Source organism: Megalobrama amblycephala, linkage group LG3, assembly GCF_018812025.1.
Source record: "Megalobrama amblycephala isolate DHTTF-2021 linkage group LG3, ASM1881202v1, whole genome shotgun sequence".
NCBI classification, from domain to species: domain Eukaryota; kingdom Metazoa; phylum Chordata; class Actinopteri; order Cypriniformes; family Xenocyprididae; genus Megalobrama; species Megalobrama amblycephala.
The window spans coordinates 10031108-10050537 of record NC_063046.1 but is presented as its reverse complement, the minus strand read 5'-3'; the positions used below and the strand labels follow the sequence as shown (position 1 = coordinate 10050537).

The window sequence follows — 19430 nt, the reverse complement described above, 5'->3', positions numbered from 1 at the left end:
AAATATTCAATTAGGTCAATACAGAGACATGTGGAGAAAGGAGGCGAGGGAGAGCAGGAGGAAGTGTCACAGGGACTATAGAGAGTCATTGACAGACCATATGACAGACTGCTCATTATGCCCGTCTTAATTCACATGCTGTTTGTCAATAAAGAGCACCCGGGCAAGTCTCAGCACTTCTGCAGCTTAATGAGGCAATAAAGGATGTCAAAGGCAGTTTCTAACAAATTTTATTCAAATGCAAATTAGAGTAGAGCAAAGACTTCTTTTAGCCAAAATCAGCCAATATATTTTGGCCAGAGATTGACTAGTCCTCCATGAGCAGATCCCATATAAAAGACTGGGAGATATAGACTACAAGCCGGGGTGTCCAAACTCGGTCCTTGAGGGTCACTGTCCTGCGGAGTTCAGCTCCAACCCCAGTTAAACACACCTGAACCAGCTAATCAAGGTCTTATGCTAGAAATGTGTGTTGAGGAAAGTTGGAGCTAATCTCTGCAGGACAGTGACCCTCCAGAACCGAGTTTAGACATGCCTGATGTAAAGCATTTCAGGAACGTGATACAAACATGAAATCAAGAATGGATCAGGCAAATGTTCACCCAACTTCTGTCATTCTGTTGTTTACTCACCCTCATCCCATCCTGTATAGCAACCCACAACCATCCAATCAATTCCAGAAGTCCCACCTAATATCTTTTCTTGTTTGAGAAGCTATTTCACTCGACTATCACAACTTTCATTCCATGGATTTTAAAGGTTCATTATACCAATATAAAGAACCATTATTTTTAAGAGTGAGTTTGGTAAATCTTCAACTGATCAAGATACTCTCTTCTAGGCTTTTCAGAAAAGAGTCTGCAACCATAATATGATTTGAGAATATAGATTTCTTCCAAAAAGATTTAATGCATTTCATTCAGCAACAGGATCAATGCTGTTAGGAATCATTTGAATTCAAATGACGTTCAGCAGAGCTGAAATCAAGGTCCAGTTCTTCACTCATCTTCATAGATGACTTCATCAATAAGAATATCATGTTCACCCACTGGGACTTCAGCACACAGCTGCTCTTTGAAAGCCAAGGCAATGGTGTACGGCTTTCCCTTCGGGTGTGCCTTACAGCGCTCCAGATACGTGTCGTAGAAACCCTTTCCTCTGCCAAGCCGATTCCCGTTCTTATCAAATCCCAACCCAGGCATGAGGATAAGATCTAGTCCTCCTGTAACAAAATTAGAAAGGAAAGAAAGTAATTAAATAAGATTATGTGGATTATGCAGATTTGTTTTTGGAGCCCAAATTACACCATTACAGCAGAATACAGTGAATTTTAAGTTCTTATGAACCAAAAACGTGCAGGGAAGCCAAACATTCGCAGAGTAGATATTTAGGCAGTACAGACTGTCGTTTAAGAGCTACAAACATCTGTATGCTTATAAAAAGAACACTTATTTTCATCCACATTCTTTTCTGATTGTTTGCAAATATATTCTGGTTATTTAGGCAAGGCAATGCATTTATAAAGCACAATGAAAAACAATGGATAGTTGACCAATGTGCTGTACAATTTGTAAATATATGCAAAGAGCAAACATGCAAAACACACCAATATTATACAACACATACATCTAACTGCTCACATAAAAACAACTACTGCTAACATATCATCAAGTAGAATTAATCAAAAATGCCAGAGAAAAAAAGATGATTTTTTAAGAGAGATTTAAAAGATACCAATTTGGAGGCAATTCTATGCGAAGGCAGACTGTCCTAAAGCTTTGGAGCCAATACTGTCCATCCCGACCATCCCAAAAGTTTTGTATAGACTTCGGGACATTCAGGAGTTTCTGGTCAGAGGACCTAAGTGATCTTGATGGTGAGTGTAACTTTAACAAATCTGAGAGATAGGGTGGTGCCATACCATTTAAAGTTTAAAAAAAACAAACAACAAAATCTTAAAGGTCCCATCGAATGAAAAATTGAATTTACCTTGGCATAGATGAATAACAAGAGTTCAGTACATGGAAATGACATACAGTGAGTCTCAAACTCCATTGTTTCCTCCTTCTTATATAAATCTCATTTGTTTAAAAGACCTCCGAAAAACAGGCGAATCTCAACATAACACCGACTGTTACGGAACTGTCGGGCTCATTAATATGTACGCCCCCAATATTTGCATATGCCAGCTCATGTTCTAGGCATTACACAAGGGCAAAATGTCTGGATGAGCACAGCAGAATCATCAGACTAGGTAAGCAAGCAAGGACAATAGTGAAAAATGGCAGATGGAGCAATAATAACTGACATGATCCATGATTACATGATATTTTTAGTGATATTTGTAAATTGTCTTTCTAAATGTTTCGTTAGCATGTTGCATGTTGTACTGTTAAATGTGGTTAAAGTTACCATCGTTTCTTACTGTATTCACAGAGACAAGAGCCTTCGCTATTTTCATTTTTAAACACTTGCAGTCTGTATAATTCATAAACACAACTTCATTCATTATAAATCTCTCCAACAGTGTGTAATGTTAGCTTTAGCCACAGAGCAATATCAAACTCATTCAGAATCAAATGTAAACATCCAAATAAATACTATACTACTATATAGGAATCGTTGTATGCATGACGAACACTTTTTAAAGATCCATTTTGAGGGTTATATCAGCTGTGTGAACTTTGTGTTTGCTGTTTAAGGCTGTCGAGAGCTCGCGGGGGCGGGGAGCGGGAGATTTAAAGGGGCCGCATGCTTAATCGGTGCATATGTAATTATGGCTCAAAATAGGCAGTTAAAAAAATTTATTTAAAAAAAAAATCTATGGGGTATTTTGAGCTGAAACTTCACAGGCACGTTCAGGGGACACCTTAGACTTATATTAAATCTTTCGAAAAGGGGTTCTAGGGCACCTTTAAAATCAATTCTATAACGGATTGGCAACCAATGTAAAGAAAACATTATCGGAGTGTGTCCCATTTTCGAGAACCTGTCAACAATCTCGCAGCATTCTGAACAATCTGATCGTGTCAACGTTGTGCAATTACAGTAGTCCAAACGTGAAGACACAAATGTGTGTATCAATCTCTCCAAATCATAAAATGACAAAAATGTCTTGACTTTTGCCAAAGTTCTTAATTGAAAGAAGCCTTATTGGACAAAAGTGTTAATTTGTTCGTAAAATTTTAGGGAGTCATCAAAAATTACCCTTAAGTTTATTTTTTTTTTACCATGGATTTACCATAAATAGCTAAAGGGCCTAAATCAATACAAGGGGACCCAGATACATTAGGGGGTGCAAACACAATGTCAGTTTTGCATTCATTTAGATGCAGGAAATTCACAGTCAACAAAGTTTTGAGTCATTCAGACATGCTAGAACAGGCACTAATGAATTATCTTCCTTCTTCACTGGCATATATATTTGTGTATCTGCATAACAATGAAATGATACTCTGTGATTTTTAAAAATGGTGCCAACTGGAAGCATATATAATGAAAACAGGATGGGTCCCAAAATAGATCCTTGAGGAATCCCACATGTAAGTGGGGCCGAAGATGATGTAAATTCACCCCTGGAAACTGAAAAACATCTGTTAGTTAGGCAGGACTAACACCTCACATCCCTAGCAACCGCTCAAGCCGTGCAATAAAAGAATTTCGTGATCTATGGGGTCAAATGCCGCAGTGAGATTCCATTTATAATGGAAAAGATGCATCGTGAATATTTCCTAATTGACAGACATAATAACCAATGCATGACTTAGCTACTTTCAACTGATAATTGCAGACATGTAAAGCAATGACAGCTAATTAGTGTATAATTATGGTATTATACAAAAGTTTTGAAAGTTTATTAACAAGAATGTAGCAATTAAAACACTGCAAAAGTAAGTCTAAACTAATATCATTTAGATTCAAATTTTCATTCTGAAAGAATCGTTATTCTGACCTCTTGATTTCTGGCAAGAGGAAGAAAGTGTCTTGTTTTGCAGTCTATGCCTAGACAAAAAACACGTTTTAAACTCACACAATGAGCCTCATGAAATGAAGAAGTTTCTGTTAACTGTTTTTAAACACATTTGTATATAAAAAGTTCAGTGCAATGGTTCACAAGTGAACAGATTTATGCTCATGCATACATTCATGAAACAAGCCAAACTAATTTTACAAATTATGGGGAAATAAACAATTTACGTACAAATGGATTCAAGCACTGATTTGGGCCACAAGAAACATGAGTAGAACAAATTTCTTGGTAAAAACCAAATTTGTGTGCAAATTGTTGCAAATGAAACAAGTGAAACCAGTTTCTATGCATATCATTCGTAAACCCATTAGTGTGTAAATTGTGTACAAATGGATTTACTTTGTGCTTGTGTAAAGAAGCAAACAAACACTACACAATCATCCTCCTAAAGCATTAGCAGAACAAATTCCTGCATTACCTGTTTGTGAGCCCATATGTACACAAGTGTTGCATTAATGTTGCATTATGTTCAATACAAATAGATTTGTGTTCTGCTGCTGTACATTTCTAATGCACAATGAGCCCCATTCATGAATAATCAATGAAATACAAAATCAATTTCTGTATTTCTGTAAATGCATTTGAATGTAAATTGTATTTTATTTAAAGCAATGATCTATGTGCAAAAGGATTTACATTCTTTTTACATTCATGAATAAGGTACATTGGATATAAAGACCTTACAAAAATACCAATTTTGAAGATAAAGCAAACGACAATGGCCAGACAGTCTGATTTATTGGTTTACATGAACTGTGTTACGAGTCTGAATTTCAAACACAAGCAAACCCATTAAATATTGATATCAATGATGTGAACATCTCACAATTGCAGCCTGCTCCTACACCTCATTCAATATTTCACTCTCGGCTCTGTTCTAATAAGCCTGTCTTCAACATTCATTAATAATGCATCAACGCAGAATTATTATATACACATTTTTCAGCTTGATAAGGTTGTGTTGACTAATCGTTAAGAGTTTTTTAAATACAAAAAACCCAATTAGATCATCTCCTGAACCAATTAGATCAGTTCCAACATAAACAAGACACGGTATTTAATGTCCTTAACTCAAGCCATCACAGATCCTTTACTGTTATGAGAGCTGCAAAACATCTTTCTCAGGCCTGCAGGCTTCATCTCACAGCAACATCTGGGACTGTCCAATACCTCCAAATCAACCCCCCGTTTTGTCCTCAAATTGCTCAAGGTTTCAATCTGAAAGTGCATCAGTCCTTAGCAGGGTTTCAAAAATGCTTCTGTCTTCTTCTCTCATCATCTCATCTATTTATCTGCTGATCCTAGTTCACAATGGTCTGGTGTAAAAGGTGAAGCAGAAAGGATTTGAAGAAACAAAAGCGTTTGCCGACGGGGATTCTGCAGCCTTTTTTTTTTTCATTAGAAGAAGAGCATGCTTTTATGATTGCTTTCATTTCTTCCCCAATGACAAACCCTCGGTCACATTATACCACTAAAATGAGAAAAGAGAGAGACAAATTGAGATATTTCTGCTGTTAATTTTGCTGTAATACTTGGTAATGCATATTAAATATATACATTTATTTTTTAATTTATAAATGCATTACATTTAAATGCAAATATATTATATATATATATATATATATATATATATATATATATATATATATATATATATATATATATATATATATATATATACACACACACACACACACACACACACACACACACACACACACACAGATCAAAAGTTTAAAATAATTGTAATAATTCAGATCTCATTTTTGAAAGAAGTCTCATACTCATCAAGGCTGCATTTATTTGATCAAAAATACAGTAAAAACAGTGAACACTAAAAATGAATAATGGTTTTTATTATCATCATTGTTGAAAACGTGCTGCTTAATATTATTTTTGTTGAAACTGTGATGCATAGAATAGAAATTTCAATGAACAGCATTTATTTGAAATATAAAATTGTCCTTTTGCAACATTATAAATGTTTTACTGTCATTTGATACATTTAAAGCATGCTTTATTTAACGGTAGTGTTTAATGTTACAAAAGATTTAGATTTCAGACAAATGCTGTTCTTTTGAACTTTCTATTCATCAAGGAATCCTGAAAAAAAAAGTACACAACTGTTTTCAACATTGAAAATAATCATAAATGTTTATTAAGCAGCAGATCAGCATATTAGAATGATTTCTGAAGGATCATGTGACACTGAAGACTGGAGTAATGATGCTGAAAATTCAGCTTTGATCACAGGAATAAATTACACTTTACTGTATATTGACATAGAAAATAGCTGTTTTAAATTGGAATAATATTTCACAATATTACTGTTTTTGTTTGTATTTTTAATCAAATAAATGCAGGCTTGGTGATCAGAAGATACTTCTTTTAAAACATTAAAAAAATCTTACTGACCCCAAACTTTTGAACAGTAGTGTATTTCACAATATTAAATAAATGGAGCCTTGGTGAGCAAAAGAGTCTTCTTTTCAATGTTCAAAAACATATAAAAAATATATATAAAATTACTTTTGAATGGAGGCATATTATAAAAATTAAATAACATTATTAAGTAATATACAAATGATAACTTAGAACTAAAATTATAATAAATATTTTTTTTAAATCTTAATATCAACTAAATAAATTAAACTATTCATATATAAAATTATACACTCAAACTTCATAACAAAAGGATGTAATGACCAGCTTTGAAATAGCAGTATTATATCATTAGATGATTTGAACAAACCCTTACCCTAATTCAGCAGTAACGGTGTTTAATATCAGGCGCTAACTCACTTCTAATAAACTATTATTACACACGGATACACACATTTTTCATTCACTAAAATACCTGTATTTGTAAGACTCATTTCATACCAACAGCTACATCTATGAGATTTTACTTCCGCAAGTGGAAATGTTACAGTCATTTTAACCAGACGGCACAGTTCATTAAGTTTAAATGTTTGTTGAAATCTCATAAAAACTTGCTGATTTACAAGCGGCAGCATTTGACCTTAAGGGAAGACAGTGAGGAATGGAGTGTTATTGTGGGATTAAATGCTATCGGAGCACCTCAATCAGACACACCAACAGATAGGCAATGAAGTGCACTTCGGTGGATTCAAACCATTCAGTCTTGTTAGCACTTAGTGTCACAGTGATGTACTACCAATACAAGCATGCAAAGATTGGTCAGTTTACACACACAGATTCAATGCTTGTCCCTCCTTCAAACTCAAACACACACACCTGACATTTCCATCTCAGCTCTCTTTCATTTATTTTCGTTGGCAACATTTAAAGCCAATGTCAGTTTTACTTCTTATTACTATCTAAGGACTGATTACTATCTTAATTTTAGCCTAAAAATATCTAAATAGCTATTACACAGCTAATAAAGGAAAGTCAAAATAGAAACATTTTCTTAGCAATAACGTGCACTCGTGAATTATCCCCAATAAAGTTCCATTCACACCAAGAACAATAACCATAAAGATAACATTAACGTTAACCATAGCGTCCACCCAAGCGCACAATATCGTTCTGTTTATTATAAGCGTGCACTGCAGTTTTGTCGTTTGTCACTTTAAATGCTCGAGCTCTTAAAGGGGTCATGAAATGAGAAATCAAATTTTCCTTGAGCTTTTGACATATAAGAGGTCATCATGCTGAAAATTTCCTTGTTAGTCCAAAAACAGCTTTTATTGAAACGACTCGGTGTGGTATGTGCTGATTTATTACATCATAGTGCAGTGAAAGACCGCCTTGAGGAAAATCAACACCTACTTCTACATCATTGGGTCTTTGGCGCCACCCACTGGCGTGTTAGTGAATAGTGACATGAGAGGGAGAGAAAAATCGATACAGGATCACTGGCTGGACTAAAATAACATTACCTTCCAAAGAATCCTAATGCTAGGAATTGGTCATTTTCAACTGTTAAAGTCTCAGCAGAGCATTACTTGTTTGTATTCGCCTCATTTCACTGTGGATTTTTTTGGTAAATCAGTCACAATCGGCACATGGCTTTGCAATTGCAAACAGACTGCAAGATATGGATCTGACAGCCACATGTAAGTAACAGTGTTCTGTGATCAGTGATTTCTGATGTGTAATGATTCAAGTTCAGTCACATGTTCTTTGTCTCAAAATGGTTTAAAGCCGCTTATGTGTCAGTAAATCACGCCAGTGACTAAACAATCTTCTTCATATGGTTTCTTTTTAGTAGCATGAAAATAATCAGTTTTGTGATGAAATTATATACAGAAAGCAATCAAAGAACGCTCCCTTTACAATCGTTAAAGCTGTCAATCAAACAGCACGAGATCACCAAAACTCCTGTTACGAATCTCTAACTGTATTTACACCACGTTTGCACTGTTAGTAATGATAGAAGCATTTGTGAGTGCAGAAACCAAGTTCCAATGACATGATCATCACTGCCATCACATGATTGACATGCTGTCTGTCATCGGCTACAATGCTCATCACTGCAAGCTTTCAGAACTAAACATAGTGCTATAATCAACACTTAGTTAATCTTGACAGCTGTAATAGTAAAAACAAGGTAACGTTTTCGCAGTTGGGGCTCAATCCCTAACTGCCAGGCTGGCAGCACCAGTTCCACATGTAAGACTTATTTTATGTCAGCCAATCACAGCAGTGGGCGTTTACACTGAAGTCTCATAGACACACCCCTTCAAACAGACCATTCAAATAAGAGGGCTAAAATCAGAGTAGGAAAAAATGCCTTTTATTTATAAATTATGACAATTATTGATGTAAAAATTATACTTTAGAATAAACATTATAAGCGCACCTCAGGAAACACTATGAAATAATAATAAAAATTCAGTTCATGAATTCTGATTTTTATTTTAAATTTGCCTAAAATTTGAGTTATAATTTGACATACTGTTCTGGCAAAATTCTGAAATCGATATTGTGATCTGCTATTCTTTTATATTTTGAACGATATTTAAAAGTATATCTTTATTGTTATCGTCCTTGGTGTGAACAGGCCTTAGAACCAGAAATCTGTATTAAAGTGTTATTTCACCGAAAAATTAAAATTCTGTCATTAATTATTCACCCTCATGTCGTTCCACACCCGTAAGACCTTCATTCATCTTCAGAACACAAATTAAGATATTTTTGATAAAATCCGATGGCTCAGTGAGGCCTGCATTGACAGCAAGATAATTATTAGCACTTTCAGATGCCCAGAAAGCTACTTAAGACATATTTAAAACATGAGACTACAGTGGTTCAACCTTAATGTTATGAAGCGACGAGAACTTTTTGTGCGTCAAAAAAAAACAAAATATCTCAACAATATCTAGTGATGGGCGATTTCAAAACACTGCGTCATGAAGCTTTATGAAGCTTTTGTTTTGAATCAGTGGTTCGAAATGCGTATTAAAGGGTTAGTTCACCCAAAAATGAAAATGATGTCATTAATGACTCACCCTCATGTCGTTCCAAACCCGTAAGACCTTCGTTCATCTTCAGAACACAGTTTAAGATATTTTAGATTTAGTCCGAGAGCTTTCTGTCCCTCCATTGAAAATGTATGTACGGTAGACTGTCCATGTCCAGAAAGGTAATAAAAACATCATCAAAGTAGTCCATGTGACATCAGTGGGTTAGTTAGAAGTTTTTGAAGCATCGAAAATACATTTTGGTCCAAAAATAACAAAAACTACGCTTTATTCAGCATTGTATTCTCTTCCGGGTCTGTTGTTCATCCGGGTTCACGACTCCTCAGTGAACCGCAGCGCAAGACGCTGCTGACGTGTTATCTGGTGCGCCAGAGTTTCGTTTACAGTCTGAGGGAGACGCACGCTGTATTCAAGCTATTTTTTAAAATGGTGCGTAAGTGTGCATGTCGCGGATGTCCTAATTGCCAAAAACAACGACGTAAAAGTGCATTACCAACGCAGACAGATGAAAGGATTCAATGGAATCAATTCAATGGAATCAATTCAATGGAAAGGATTCCGGAAGAGAAGACAATGCTGAATAAAGTCATAGTTTTTGTTATTTTTGGACCAAAATGTATTTTAGATGCTTCAAAAACTTCTAACTAACCCACTGATGTCACATGGACTACTTTGATGACGTTTTTATTACGTTTCTGGACATGGACAGCATACCGTACATACATTTTCAATGGAGGGACAGAAAGCTCTCGGACTAAATCTAAAATATCTTAAACTGTGTTCCGAAGATGAACGAAGGTCTTACGGATGTGGAACGACACGAGGGTGAGCCATTAATGACATCATTTTCATTTTCGGGTCAACTAACCCTTTAAACTGCCAGAGTTACTTGAACTATTGAAATTTCAAAACCCTTATGATGTAACAAAGCCTCGTTTACTGAAATCACGCGACTTTGGCGCTCCAAACCACTGATTCGAAACAAAAGATTCGTAAAGCTTAATGAAGCAGTGTTTTGAAATCGCCCATCACTAGATATTGTTGAAAAGTCGTTATTTTGTTTTTTTTGGCGCACAAAAAGTATTCTCGTCGCTTTATTATATTAAGGCTGAACCACTGTAGTCACATGAACTGTTTTAAATATGTCTATAGTACTTTTTTGGCCGTCTGAAAGTGTTAATTATCTTGCTGTCAATGCAGGCCTCACTGAGCCATCGGATTTTATCAAAAATATCTTAATTTGTGTTCCGAAGATGAATGAAGGTCTTACGGGTGTGGAACGACAGGAGAGTGAGTAATAAATGACAGAATTTAAATTTTTGGGTGAACTAACAATTTAAGAAAGCAAATAAGGCCGTTTTTTATTTCATGTTGACTTTAAAGGCCGAAGAACGTCCTGAGCTCAAGGTGACGGTTTCACTCTGCAGGAACAAAATGCACAAAAACACCCACCTTCCTCTCACACTGGGATAGTTCAGTGAGATTACACCCCTCCTCATGTGCATTTCACATATCAACCCCCATTTTCTATCGTTTTTCTCCTGAATGGCTGTATTTTTCATCCCCTCCTCTGTCTCTCTCTCTCTTTAATGCACATATATACACAAACACCCCATCAAACGTGCGTCTAAAACACACAGACTTTAATCTCAGAGTTATTACTTACTCAACAGGGGCGAGAGGCTTTGGTCTGCCTCTGCAGTTCCTGTAACACCTGCTCAGTTCTGCCTAGTTTATATTCTCCACCACACGGACACAGTGAGACGGGATGATTTCTTCCCTGTTTGCTTTCTAAAACGAGCCATTCTGCTAAAACATAAGATTTACTGAAGCTATAATTAGCCTGATGATAAATTACAGAGATAACGTAAACCGTATAGATGGTAAATTAGGACGATTAAAAGAAAAAGCACGTCTTTGGTGATCATAAACAGTCCTCAGTCACTAAGCCCTTAAATTCTAGCTGTGTGCAGGAAACGGCATGATTTATGAATCATAATTCACTTACGACAAATAAATGTGGGGAAATTTATTAAAAATGATGGTAAGTTCACGAATCAGGCAGTATAACAAAATATACAATACGAATCTGACAATCAACACTTTGTCAGTTACTGAATTACACATTAATGAAGAAATTATACACTCATAAAACTCATTTATTTTCTTGATGCACATTTCTGGTCTTATTGTGCATGATTCATTGGGGCATATTATTGAAAATAAAAAAATTCACCATCTCTAACCAACTGATTCTCTTCTGGTAATACCCACTTTTCACCATCCAATCAATTTTTATGAATCAATTTCTGCATTAATTGAATTATGCAAAAATTATGGAAGTGCATTTCATGTTTAATACATAACTCCTAATCACACATCTAGAGAGGATATATTGGGATTACAGTAAAACTAGGTGGCGCTGTGGTCTTTAGTCTGTTTCTAAGCCGTAAATTCAAAACATGATTGAGCAGTTTGGTTTAAATACCATTAGTCAGCATATGTATAATGCTTAAAAACTGCAATGCAGTATCCACCTTTTTCTAACTTGGTAAGAAAAAATGTAATATTACAGTACTAATCTAGAATAAATATCCTAATGTTAATGTTTAGATGCAAAATCTTGTGTTCTATGCAATAGAAAACATCAAAACCTAATAAATATACCGTAAGTGAATATGAGGCCAGATGAACCTGTGGGGTGAGAGCACCATCTAATGGTACAATACACACTTCATACCACTTTCCTCACATTATAATTATAAAAATTATTATTATATTATATAATTATCAATTATAATTGCTCTGCAAATGTGTGCTGTGTTTTGAATTTATTTTTGCAAATTTTATTACAAGTAAATTAAATAAGTTTAACAAGGAGAGGAGACTGCACACATAATAGATTTCTTACAAAAAAGTACTTTATTTAGAGGCCAAATGCAAAGACAAAACATTTTTGATTCACATCATCAGTGTCAAAGTATTTTTGTAAGAAATCTTCTATTATATGTGCGAGCTCCACTATAGTTGAACTTTGGTATGTTTTTTGAGCTTAAGAAAAGTCATTTTTATCTACCTTGGCACGGATGTTCTACGAACTGTTGGCTGTTTTTGCTGCCAAGTAAATTAAATAAATAAATTCAGTGTGATGGGATCATTTCCCCTCACCTCAGTACACGTTGTGTTAAAAACTGTAATAGTTCCAACATGTAAAATACGATGAATTAGGTTGAAAATATAACACTAGCCAACAAACACACAATATCTGGCAAAATGTGCATGTGTTTTTTAAGCATGCACTTTATTTTATAATTAAAAAAAATAATAATAAAAAAAAAAAGTTTTGTAAGAGGGTATCATGGAAGTTTGTTTCCACCATTAAATTAAAAAAAATTAAAAGGTAATTGTGACTTTCTCTTTATATCTCACAGTTCTTACTTTTTTCTTGCAATTGTGAGTTTATATCTCACAATTCAGACTTTATAACTCACAATTGTTAGTTTATAACTCACAATTCCGAGTTTATAACTTGCATTTCTGAGAAAAAAATTCAGAATTGTGAATTTATATTTTGCAATTCTGACTTTATTTCTTGCAGTTCTGAATTTATAACTCGCAATTCTTAGTTTATATAAAGTCTATTCTGACTTTATAGCTCTCAGTTCTGACTTTTTTCTCAGAATTGTGAAATGTATATACTTGCAATTAAAAGGGATAACTGAGTTTTTCTTTCAAATCTGACTTTTCTCGCAACTACAAGTTTATATCTCACAATTCAGACTTTATTTCTCACTATTCTGACTTTATAACTCACAATTCTTAGTTTATTTCTCACAATTCTGACTTTATAACTTGCAATTCTTCATTTATTTCTTGAAATTCTTAGTTTTTAACTCACAATTCTGACTTTATAACTTGCAACTCTTTGTTTATTTCTCACAATTCTGACTTTATAACTTGCAATTCTTCATTTATTTCTTGCAATTCTTAATTTATTTCTCACAATTGTTAGTTTATATCTCATTCTGACTTTATAACTTGCAATTCTTCATTTATTTCTTGCAATTCTTAGTTTTTAACTCACTATTCTGACTTTATAACTCACAATTCTTAGTTTATTTCTCACAATTCTGACTTTATAACTTGCAATTCTTCATTTATTTCTTGCAATTCTTAGTTTATATCTCATTCTGACTTTATAACTTGCAATTCTTCATTTATTTCTCGCAACTCTTAGTTTATAACTCACAATTCTTAGTTTATTTCTCACAATTCTGACTTTATAACTTGCAATTCTTAATTTATTTCTCGCAATTCTTAGTTTATATCTCATTCTGACTTTATAACTTGCAATTCTTTGTTTATAACTCACAATTTAGATTTTATCACAACTACAAGTTATCTTTCAATTCTGACTTTTCGCAATTGCAAGTTTATATCTCACAATCTGACTTTTTTTCTCTCGCAATTCAGACTTTATAACCCACAACTGCAAGTTTAGAATTTGCAATTCAACTGGAACTTTATAACCCGCAATTCTGACTTTTTTCTCAAAATTAATTTTTATTCCTTGGTAGAAACAAGCTACTATAGGTCCATTGTCTAAGATATGTAAATCTTCTGGTCTAACCCACCTGTATCTAGGGCTTCCTCTCTGTCTGTGTCCTGGTCTGCTGGCTGCCGGATGTTCCAGGACGTGAGGGGCAGAGTGTTCATGTCCTCCATGTCCTGAAGTCGTAACATGTCCATATGACTGCTCTTGGTGAAGTATCTGGGAATGAAGCACACTTTGCCCCTCTTGAAGATGTCCTGGAGGATGTCCTCTGTGCGCACCTCATCATGCATGTTCAGGAAGACAGCGACCCGCTGGCTGGACAGGTATTTGGGATGCCTGAACAACTAGACATGAATTTGGATAGAAGTTAATAAACACAAACCTTATTTACATCATTTAGAGTTTATTTTATAGCATGATTAACATGACTGTTTTACTGCAATATACGATTACTTTAACAGGCCGTGTGTATCTAGGATAGTTGCATGATATCTCTGTATGAAAATGGGTTAGATAAAGTTAATTGCATTTTAGTTCAAATGCGATATAAAAAAAAACACCTGAAGTAATCGTTTTCTGTATGACTTTATCAGTCTCTCACATCATTGTGAATGAATTTTGGCCCACTCTTCTTTACAACGTTGCTCCAGTTCATTGAGGTTTGTGGGCATTTGTTTATGCACAGCTCTCTTAAGGTCCTGCCACAGCATTTCAACTGGGTTGAGGTCTGGACTTTGACTGGGCCACTGAAACACTTGATTCTTTTCTTTTTCAGCCATTCTGGTGTAGATTTGCTGGTGTTCTTGTGATCATTGTCCTGTTGCATCACCAAAATTGGCCAAGCTTTAGCTGTCGGACAGATCGCCTCACATTTGACTCTAGAATACTTTGGCGTACAGAGGAGTTCATGGTCGACTCAATGACTGTTGCTACAAAACATGCCAAAAATCTGATATCCTGTCTTTAGTTTTCCCCAAACGTGGCGCTCTACATTATGGCCAAACATCTCCACTTTGGTCTGGTCTGTCCAAAGAACTTTGTTCCAGAAGTCTTATGGTTTGTTCAGATGCAACTTTGCAAACCTAAGCCGTGCTGCCATTTTCTTTTTAGAGAGAAGAGGCTTTCTCCTTCCAAACATGCCATACTTATTCAGTCTTTTTGCCATATCTGCCATAAACTTTATCATTTAACATGCTAACTGAGGCCTGTAGAGTCTGAGATGTAGCTCTTGGGTGTTTTGCAATTTCTCTGAACATTGCACAGTCTATCCTTGGGGTGATTTTGCTGGGACGTTCCTCACTGTAGAATGATGGACTTCAAATAGTTAGGAAATGACCTTGTAACCCTTCCTAGATTAATGGCAGCAACAACTGCTTCTCTAAGATCATTGCTGAAGTCTTTCCTCCTTGGCATTGTGTTAACACACACCTGAAGGCTCCAGACCAGCAAACTGACAAAACTTCTGCTTTTATAGAGGTGATCACACTTAGTGATTATCAATTAATCAATGATTAGCAGTGCTTGACTGATACTTCACCTCTTAATCCCGAAGCCATAAGATTGTCCTTAGTTTATTATCACCCATGGCTTTTCCATTTTGGCCTAGTTTTTGTTAAATAAATAATGACACAGTGTAATATGTCATGTGTTACTGTTCATCTGAGGTTGTATTTACCCCATTTTAAGACCTGCCAAGGACCAGATGATTTATGTCCTGATACGTAAAACCATATTATTCAAAGAGGGTGTAATTATATATATTAGCTGATTAGGCAAGTGACAACTGTCTTGAGATCTTGTGAGTATGAGTATGAACATTCACACAAGCAAAAAATGTGTTTTGAAGGTTAATAACCTCTACAGCTGGGAGTTTCAATCTTTTAGATGCCACAGACACCCAAATATGATCATCCTCATGAAGGAACCATCTTTAAATTTGAAAAGGAATACAGTTAGTTGAATAAAGACTGAATTTATACTGTGAACAATTATTATTAAAAAAAAGTCAAAATATTAGTGGGAAAATATAAGTTACTTAGGATCGCAAAGGGGCGGTAAGTTTCCGGTAAATTTCCGGAAACTTTCCACGGGAACTTAACCTGGGAAATTTTGGAAATATTCCAATTTAGAAACTTAACAGGAATTTATGGGAATTTATGAGAATTTATGGGAATTAATTGGAAATGTTGGGACATTTATATAAATTTAAAATATTTATATAAAATGTATCATGTAAATACAAATATAAACATTTTGTTTGTTCAAAACATGAAATAACAGTTATTTATTTTTCGCATTCAATTAATTCTAATTTAGTAAAATAAATATATTTTTATTGCAGCAATTGTTATTTATTTCAGTGTCACATGATCCTTCAGAAATCATTCTAATATGCTGATTTGATACTCAGTTATTATCAATGTTGGAAACAGTTGCTGCTGAATTTTTTTTTTTTTTTTTGGAACCTGTGGATACTATTTTGGATACTATTTTCAGGATTCACTGATTAATAAAAAGTTCTAAATAGAAATTTTTCCAAACAATATCACTTTAATATCACTTTTTTTATCAATTTCACACATCCTTGCTGAATAAAAGAATTAATTTCTTTCAAAAAAAGAAGAAAAAAAAAATACTAACCCCATAATTTTGAACGGTAGTATATATTGTTACAAAAGATATCTGTTTTAAATAAATGCTGTTCTTTACATTTTTATTCATCAAATAATCCTAAAAAAAAAAAAAAAAAAAAGTATCACTGGTTATAAAAAATATCAAGCAGCAAAACTGTTTCCAACATTGATAATAACGGAGTATCAAATCATCATATTAGAATGATTTCTGAAGGATCATGTGACACTGAAGACTGGAGTAATGATGCTGAAAATTCAGCTTTGATCACAGAAATAAATTATATTTTTATGTACAGTACAGTCCAAAAGTTTGGAACCACTAAGATTTTTAATGTTTTTAAAAGAAGTTTCGTCTGCTCACCAAGGCTACATTTATTTAATTAAAAATACAGTAAAAAACAGTAATATTGTGAAATATTATTACAATTTAAAATAACTGTGTACTATTTAAATATTTTTGACAAAGTAATTTATTCCTGCGATGCAAAGCTGAATTTTCAGCATCGTTACTCCAGTCTTCAGTGTCACATGATCCTTCAGAAATCATTCTAATATGCTGATCTGCTGCTTAATAAACATTTATGATTATTTTCAATGTTGAAAACAGTTGTGTACTTTTTTTTTCAGGATTCCTTGATGAATAGAAAGTTCAAAAGAACAGCATTTATCTGAAATACAAAGCTTCTGTAGCATTATACACTACCGTTCAAAAGTTTGGGGTCAGTAAGAATTTTTATTTTTATTTTTTTGAAAAGAAATTAAAGAAATTAATACTTTTATTCAGCAAGGATGCATTAAATCAATCAAAAGTGGCAGTAAAGACATTTATAATGTTACAAAAGATTAGATTTCAGATAAACACTGTTCTTTTGAACTTTCTATTCATCAAATAATCCTGAAAAAAAATATTGTACACAAATATTTTGTACAATTGTACACATTAAATGTTTCTTGAGCAGCAGATCAGCATATTAGAATGATTTCTGAAGGATCATGTGACACTTAAGACTGGAGTAACGATGCTGAAAATTCAGCTTTGCATCACAGGAATAAATTACTTTGTGAAATATATTCAAATAGAAAACAGTTATTTTAAATTGTAATAATATTTCACAATATTACTGTTTTTTACTGTATTTTTAATTAAATAAATGTAGCCTTGGTGAGCAGATGAAACTTCTTTTAAAAACATTAAAAATCTTAGTGGTTCCAAACTTTTGGACTGTACTGTATATCAAAATAGAAAATAATTATTTTAAATTGTAGTTGTTTCACAATATTACTGTTTTTTTTTTTCTGTATTTTTGGTCACATGTGCATGTTATGGACTGGGGGAATGCACAGTGCATGCATGTGCTGTGTGAATGTGAAATGTGCAGGGTAAAAATTCAACCAAAACTGCATTAAATATGGTTATTTTAACCAAACATTATGCTGCAAGATGTTTTTTTCAACTACATTTAAGTACCCTGTTATAGGCTAACCTGTAATTTTGCAAATTACCATTTCTGTTTATTCCCATCAATTCCCATGGAAAGTTTCCAGCTTTGAAAATTCCCGGAACTTTGCAACCCTAAAGTACTTGGGTAAAGTTGGTTTTATATTCGCACATTCGGACTTCTGATAAATTCAGACTTTCCAATAAATGTGCAATAAATTAATGTTTGCGAATTTTAAGCAGCGACATGATATTGACAACCAACGATTGTCAACTTACAACATTTTTCACAGTCAATCAAAATAGGCAAGTGTTGTTTTAATGGCATATTTACTTGTGAATGTCCACTGAATGTTCAATGCAGTGTGATTAACAAGGCTATTGAATATGGATGTCCGAATGTGCGAATATAAAACCAACTTTACCCAAGTAATGTATTGGGGGAAAAAAGTGCTATAAACTATAATTTATCAGTCATTTAATTTACTTATTTTTGTATCAAATTTGTCTTCAATTATTTAGTTAATACCTTTTTTAGTATTATTTATTTAAATATTGTTTTGTTTTTTTCCTCTAGACCCTCAATTGTGGCCCCCTGGGGGTCACCCAGACCAAAGTAAATTACATATTCAACATTATAATAAAAGTAAATGTATTTGGGCATATTTTCTTTCCTCTAATAAACACAGCGTATTATGTGATTAAAAAGTTGTCTCTTCTTTACCCTGAGACAACAAAATACTATTTTCATGGTGGATATTATTATATTGCCAAGTACCAGCGCATATGTAGATACTGTATATGTGCACTGTCCCGAATGTTACAAGAGCCCTGAAAGCTCGTGCTCAGCTGACATGTCGATGACATTTACCTTTTGTGAGACAACTCGAGACTGTCTGAGTTTCTCCTGATCGCTCACTGCAGCCACTCGACCCTTGATTTCTCTCCTTAAAGCTTGTTTTGCTGCACGCAGAGCTGCCATTGTGAATCTGCACTGCTCAAATCCACTTAGACTGCAAATGGACACATTAAAACACAGAGCGATGTAATCATTGCAGCAGCTCAATTAATGATTAACTCGTGAGAAAGTGGTGATAACATCAGCGGAGTGATCACATGTGCGTGTGATCTCTTAATGCGGGATAGATTAGTCGGTCTGAGTTGGTCAGTGTAGAAATGGATTAGTCATCCTGAGTGGGCGGAGTCAGGTTACAGCTCTCGCCTTTCGAGGAAAGGTAAAGCCTTAAAGGGACAATTCACCACAAGATTAAAAGTCTTTTGAAAACAATCTCTCGTGTTGGTAAAAAAACTCGATTTACTTTAA

The 19430-nt window shown here is 34.3% G+C and overlaps 1 protein-coding gene across 1 annotated transcript; it reads right to left on the bottom strand.

Moving 5' to 3' along the window:
- Nucleotides 1-213: 213 nt before the first annotated feature.
- Nucleotides 214-19258, bottom strand: mthfs (5,10-methenyltetrahydrofolate synthetase (5-formyltetrahydrofolate cyclo-ligase)). Its single transcript, XM_048183790.1, has 3 exons — nt 18978-19258; nt 14115-14379; nt 214-1222 (listed from the first exon to the last, which is right to left on the bottom strand). Exons 1-3 carry the CDS (start codon nt 19086-19088, stop codon nt 999-1001), a joined length of 600 nt encoding a protein of 199 aa, XP_048039747.1. The 5' UTR covers nt 19089-19258; the 3' UTR covers nt 214-998.
- Nucleotides 19259-19430: the final 172 nt, after the last annotated feature.